We start from the raw sequence: 6,837 nt of genomic DNA, 5'->3' as shown, positions 1-6,837 counted from the left end.
TTATTTTCTGGGTTTCCATAAATTCAGGGTAGCTAATAAGTATTGAAAGTAGAAGTCTGCATACTCTCCCAGCAGCCACAGCTGAAGGCCCTGGAGATTATTGTTTGCTGACTGGGGCTTTGATTTGGCATAGGATGGGGAAGAGCTGGCTTGGAACCAAGAGAGCACATGTGAAAAGAAGCTCAGGATTGTAGTCAATCGCAAGCTGAATGTGAGTCAGTACAGTGATGCAGCTGCAGAAAAAAGGTGAATACAATTTGGGGCTGCATTCCTAGCCCAAATCATGAGAAGTTATAGTCCCGCTTTTATCTTGCACTGGTTTGACCTCTTCTGGAATACTTCAAACACTTCAGAGGATATAGACAATTTTTACATAAAATAGGATACAGTGGTACCCCTGGTTATGAACTTAATTCATTCCAGAGGTCCATTCTTAACCTGAAACTGTTCTTAACCTGAGGTACTTTAGTTAATGGGGCTTCCCACTGCCGCCACCACACAATTTCTGTTCTCATCCTGAGGTAAAGTTCTTAACTCGAGGTACAACTTCTGGGTTAGTGGAGTCTGTAACCCAAAGTGTTTGTAACCCAAGGTACCACTGTATAGACAACTTGGAACAGGGTCAGAGGATGGAGACCAAAATGACTAGCAGTATGGAAAACCAGTCCTATGAGGGAAGGGTGAAGGAACAGCAGGGTATAATTAGCAAGCAGAAAAATACACTAAGGTGCTGGTGACCTTGGTGAGAGATGATAGTACTTCACATTTCTGAAGGGCTGTCACACAGAAAGCCAACAACCTTTAGGTGTCAAGTTGTAATGCGATTCAGTATGCTTCCTAAAGTTTGGCACCTCCTGTGTTCAGGATCCCCACCCCATATCCCACCCGGTTCCAGTGAATGCTAGAGCTAAAAATGCCCCCATACCTTTAGCTACTCAGTTATGTTTTTTAAAAACTACTTGCAGTGATTGGTTGAACAATGGGTTTCTGTTTATATGCCTGGCACTTCACATGCATGCTTGCACTGGCATCAACACTGCAAGAAATGTGCGTTATGAGGGTCTGCCTTTTGCTGGATTCATACTTGTCTACAGTGCAGAAGCAAGTCACAATTCCAGCAGTCACCATCTCCACAGTGAGAGAAGCAGAGTATACAGGCAGACGCACTGAAGGTGTCTTGCTGAAGGGCCCATCAAAACCTGAAGCCAATACTGATCTTTCCCCCCACAATAGAACCTGCAGCCCCCTTAGCACCAGCCAGATAGGTGAGCCAGAAGAAGAGCAGGAGACACTAGGGATTGAACCCGGAACCTTCTACATGCAAGGTAAAGGCTCTACTACTAAGCTATGGCCCTTCCCATCCTCACAACTCAAGGAAACAGGATGGAGTTTGCTAAATGCCTTTTATTTCAAAGCAGCAATAGTTTCCCCACGTTTCGTCAGTCAGGAGAAAGGTGACCCAGACAAATCCTTGGCTCTAGCTGCCTTTTGCTTTCATGTTAGCTATCAAGTCATGCACCTTCTTATTCAGAGCCCCTCCATGGACTCCCTTTTTGCCCATGAGAAAGATGAGCGCTTTGGCACCTTTCCCAATACAGATGGATCTGCTGTCGCCACCTTTGGTTCTCGTGTCCATCACAGCATCTTTCTCTACTAACAAGTTGTCTCGGATTACGCTGCACTTCTTCCCTGCTATGGTGATCCCAGTCTGCAGGAATGCCTTTCTGTCCTGCCCAATAATTATTCCTACTTCCTGGGGAGAGATGGCGGCCAGCAGGCCTCCTGGCTTTGAAGCCCAGACAGATTTGTTGTCAGAATGTCCCACGATCGCTACATCTTCAATGTTTTTGTCCTTCAGGACTGTATTTATGTAGGCTTTCCAGTCTCCCATCCTGCTTTGGCTCCCACAATTTCTTCTTTGACAAGCGTTCTCTGCCTTTTCTTTGTCTCAGGACTGGATCGTTTTCCAGCTAATGTTAAAATATTTTTAAAAGTACATATATAAATATATACATTCATCAATTTTAAAAGATGTATATACTACTTTTTTTAGAGAAAAAAACTGACTCCAACATTAGTTTACAGCAAATTAAAAGATCAGGCAGAAAGTTAAAATGCATCACCAGTGTTCAAGCAATGATTCTTCAACATCAACTTTGTTGGACTGGTCATGTTGTGCAGATGCCTGATTATCATCTTCCAAAGCAACTACTCTATTCCGAACTTAAAAATGCAAAGCGTAATGCTGGTGGTCAACAAAAGAGGTTTAAAGACTGTCTCAAGGCAAATCTGAAAAAAGGTAGTATAAACACCGACAACTGGGAAACACTGTCCTGCGAGCGCTCCAGTTGGAGAACAGCCTTTACCAAAGGTGTCATGGACTTTGAAGACACTCAATCTCAGAACGCAAGGGAGAAACGTGCTAAAAGGAAAGCACACGGCAAATCCACACCGTGATCAACTCCTGCCCAGGAACCAATATCCCCACTGTGGAAGGATGTGTGGGTCCAGAATTGGCCTCCACAGTCACTTACAGATTCATTGTTAAAACCGTGTTTATGGAAGACAATCTTACTCGGCTACGAGTGATCGCCCAAGAAAGAAGAAGAAGAAAGCAAACCATACTCCTTTGCCACTGGGTATGGTGTTGAATGGGGTGCAGTGTCAATCTATCCAGTTCTGCCAGGCTCCAGGCTAGAGCAGAAATTTGCCTGCTCTCCACCTTCCATGCCCTGGCTGGCATGTGCAGCAGAGCTGCAGATGCACTGCTCCATTAAGTCCTGCTGGGCAGTGGCTGGAGTTAGGGGTTGTGCAGCTTTCCACAATGTGGTGTGCTCCAGATGTTGTTGCACTCCAACCACCATCAGCCCCAGCTAGGGATGGTCAATGGTTAGGAGCAATGGAAGATGTTGTCCAACAAAAATCTGGAGGGCACCTTGTTGGGGGTTGCCGCACTAAAACAAATGAATAATAAAAACAGCATACCAAAAACAATTTAAAAATTCCAAAAGAGTACTTAAAATGCTCAAGTGGTTAGATGGTTTTTGCCTGACACCTAAAAACTGGAACCAGGGAAGCTTCCTTAGAAAGGGCACTTGATAATGGGATGCACAGCCCAAAAAGTTTGTTCTCTGGTTGAGATCTGCCTCTCTGGTGGAGGAGGTTTTAGGGAACATCATCAGCATATGACCTTAGAATGAAGGCAGGTTAATATGGGAGTACTGTAGCTATACCTTCAAGTATTTGAGTCCCAGGCTGTTTAAGGCTTGGAAAAAGGCTAGTGAAGCTTAAAAATAAATGTTAAAAAATTGAGAAATGGGATCTGGACAAACTGTACCAGTAAAATTATATTATCTGTATTCTGAACAGAAGCTCCTTTTGAAGGTAGCCCACATATGACACATTGAAATAATTCATCTGGGAGTTTACTAAAGCATGGGCAACCTTTGCAAAACGCTCCAGCGGTGGTTACAGCTGGTGAATCAGTCTTGGCTGGTAAAACTCACTCCATGCCGCAGAGGGTGACATGGGTCTCTAAAGACAGAGCTTGATCCAGAGGAGACCCCACCCCCACCCCAAGCTGTGAACTTGCTCTTTCTGAAGCAAGCCTTTCCAGATCTAGCTGAATACATTATCCCCAAACATGAGAACCATCCACCCTCAGTACCTCTGTAACATCAGCCTGTGGGGTACTGATGAAATGGTGCAAATTGAGATGAAAGCCTGGAAGGAATGAAGGTAAGGACTTGAAACCAAGCCCCTGGAGGTTTTAAGCCTGAGGTTCCAGCTCAAGATCCTGGGCTCGTTGGGAGTTCAGGATCAAGGCTCTGGACACCTCAAAGCTCAGATGTCAGGAAAGTTAATCAAATACTACCCTTGCTTAGCCAGCCAAAGGCAGTTTGAGCTCACAAACCAATTGTTTGTGTGTTTATGCTCCAACCGTTGCTAAGGAATCCACTGTGATGTCAGAAGTATCTGTAACTGCAGCTGGTCACCCATTATGACCTCATACCACTCCTAAAGTAGAATTATCCTCTACCCTCCATTATGTGATTGGAAAGAAATAAAAATATGTTTTCTTTCCGCCCTTAAGTCTCCTTAATAAAACTGATTTGCTGTAGGTTTGGGACAGAGGAAGGGGAAGGATTTCACACCACATACAATTCCACTTTGTGTGCTTCTGGATGGGGACTTTATATTGCAAATGGATCATTCAGATCAGATTTTCCTGAGTGTGCATTTTGGCACATTAGAAACTACCCACCCACTAAAAGAAGGCACTAGCAAACACCAGCAGTGACTGCAGAGATTTAACAGGCTCTGTTGCCATATTGGTTCGTCCGCTGAAGGGGCAAAAGCCAGATAAAAGAAAAAGATAGGGCTGCCATTTTGATGATGGTGACATCATGTGGATGCTGGAGGCGGGACTTGCAGACATGAGCAGTGCTGATACCGCACCTATCTGGAAGGGCCATTCAGAGAATTGGGGTGCCTGCACCAATATTTTGATTGGGAGCTGAGCATACAGATGCATAGGGGAAGATCTGTTGCTCAGCCAAGCACTTTCTTTGCATGCAGAAGAACATTGGTTCAATCCACAGCAACTGCAAGTAGGATTGGGAAAGACTGCTGCCTGAAATCCTAGAGAGCAACTGCCAGTCAGAGTAGGTGACGCTGAGTAAGATGAACCAATGGTATGACTTGATATAAGGCAGTTTCCAATGTTCTTAGCCAGCTGGCATAGTCGGAATGCTACACTTATTGAATCTAGATGGTTCTTGGCCTGACCCACTGTTCGAATATTATTTGAAAAATGAATGAGAAGGTTGCATTTAATATACATGAATTGAACCAAACCTGGCTAAATCTCAGTGCTAAGACAAATTATGTTTTAAGGCCATTTCATCAATGTAAACTGCATTATGCATATTGAAAACTTGGCTAGCTGAGGGAAATAATTCAAATAGTTGATATTTTATTTAAACCTTGCTCCAGTTGCTCAATGCTGCTTGCAGCATTATGAAATCAATTTTCCTGATTTAGAAGTTAGGATCTAATCTAACTTTGTCTTCTAGAGTAGTCCAAATAAAGGCGCTGCCAAGCTGGATTTTCAACATTCTTGAGTGAGGGAGCCAAACTGCCTTTAAGGATTATGCTCTGTAAGCATAGCATTCAACATGCTGCTCAAAGTTTGGCAATAGAGCTTAGTTTGTGAGTAGACATTATCACACACCAGCAAAATGGTTTGTAAGCTGTCACTGTAATTACTTTCCTTTAACGTAGTTCTGAAATCATACATTCTAATCTCATTTGCCTTATGCACATGTGGGACACTTTAGGTAGTTATGTGCACACTTCATCCACTTCAAATGCTGAAGTGAATCAGGTGTGGGGAACCTTTGGCCCTCCAGATGTTGCTGGACTACAACTCCTATCCACTCCAGTAAGCATGATCAATGGGTAGAGTGGGAGACCAGGGTTCTTGTTCTACTTGGCCATGAAGCTCACTGGGTGACCTTGGGCCAATCTCTCTCTCTCAGCCTAACCTACCTCACAGGTAGGATACAATAGTATTATGTACTGAGTTGAATAGGATCCAAAATGCAGCAGTGTGATTGGTCCTAGAACAATAAGATTCAGAATGCAGCAGTGTGATTGGTCCCAGAACAATGCAGCAATATGATTGGTCCGCAGGAGCCACCTAATCCAGCTCCAGGTGGAAGTGAATCCTCAACCTGATTGGCCTACAGAAGAATCCAGGAATTAGCCAATCACGTGCGGCCCATTGTATAAATAATGTATATAAAGCAGATATCTTGGGGGAACTTTCATTCCTCACTACTATGAGCTGAATAAAGAGCATGAAATCCATACTCGACTCCAAGTATATTTCAAATGGAGAGGGGAGGGGAGAAACTAGGTCTGCCACCTTGAGAGCTTTGGAGGAAAGGTGGGTATAATAAATAAATGAGCAGGCTCAAGTCAAGACCTTTTGGCACCCGAGGTGAACCACAAAATGATCCACCCCCTGCCAGGGAAGAAGGGGAAAGTGAAAATCTTCATCAGAAACAGGGAGGGCAATATAAATGCGGGATGGGGAAGGGGCCTACTCTGAATCACTCTGGGGAGCAGAACCCAGGAGACCCCAGAGGAGAGACCCCGCCACTTTCTCCCTGGAGTGGAAGTAAGCCAGCAGTGCTTCCTGTTCGCTGAGAGGCTGTTGTGGAGAGGCTTTGAGGGGGTGCCGAGGAGGTGGCAGATCCAGCCTCCAAGTTGCGCAACGCCATGGCTATCTTAACCTGAAACTGTTCTTAACCTGAAGCACCACTTTAGCTAAGGGGACCTCCTGCTGCTGCTGCGCCGCTGGAGCATGATTTCTGTTCTCATCCTGAAGCAAAGTTCTTAACCCGAGGTACTATTTCTGGGTTAGAGGAGTCTGTAACCTGAAGCGTATGTAACCCGAGGTACCACTGTACCTTATTTAGAGACCAAATATGCTGCCCGTGTGGATCCTGCCACCTGAGGCAGTTGCCTCACCTTGCTTCATGGGCGGGCAGGCTCTGGACTGTAGTTCAGCCATAGCTGGAGGGTAAGAGATTCGCCACACCTGCACGAGACAGGCTTTTCCTTCGCCTTCAGATGTTGGTTGGCCACCGGGGGCCTCCCAGTTCATTTTATATAACAATACTGAAAAGTCACACCACCATCTCCTGCTGGGTCTGCAGCGACAAGAGTCCTAAGACCAACCATTTCTCTTCTGCATGGACGGCTAACGAGGGATCTCACGGCCTGATTTCTGGCCGAGATTCCCGCCCAAACGCCGCGGCCTCCAGTGAG

General features: G+C 45.2%; 1 protein-coding gene across 1 annotated transcript; it reads right to left on the bottom strand.

Annotated features, from left to right (window-relative positions):
- Positions 1-1,384: 1,384 nt before the first annotated feature.
- PFN3 (profilin 3) lies at positions 1,385-3,923 on the bottom strand. Its single transcript, XM_053383147.1, has 2 exons — positions 3,668-3,923; positions 1,385-1,970 (listed from the first exon to the last, which is right to left on the bottom strand). Exon 2 carries the CDS (start codon positions 1,889-1,891, stop codon positions 1,478-1,480), a length of 414 nt encoding a protein of 137 aa, XP_053239122.1. The 5' UTR covers positions 1,892-1,970; positions 3,668-3,923; the 3' UTR covers positions 1,385-1,477.
- Between the last annotated feature and the right edge of the window lie 2,914 nt (positions 3,924-6,837).

The sequence above is a fragment of the Podarcis raffonei genome, chromosome 3, assembly GCF_027172205.1.
Source record: "Podarcis raffonei isolate rPodRaf1 chromosome 3, rPodRaf1.pri, whole genome shotgun sequence".
Lineage (NCBI taxonomy): Eukaryota > Metazoa > Chordata > Lepidosauria > Squamata > Lacertidae > Podarcis > Podarcis raffonei.
This window is presented reverse-complemented; position numbering and strand designations above follow the sequence as displayed.

Excerpts from the sequence above, each read along its gene's own strand:
- PFN3 (XM_053383147.1), bottom strand. The coding sequence starts at position 1,891 with ATGGGAGACTGGAAAGCCTACATAAATACAGTCCTGAAGGACAAAAAC.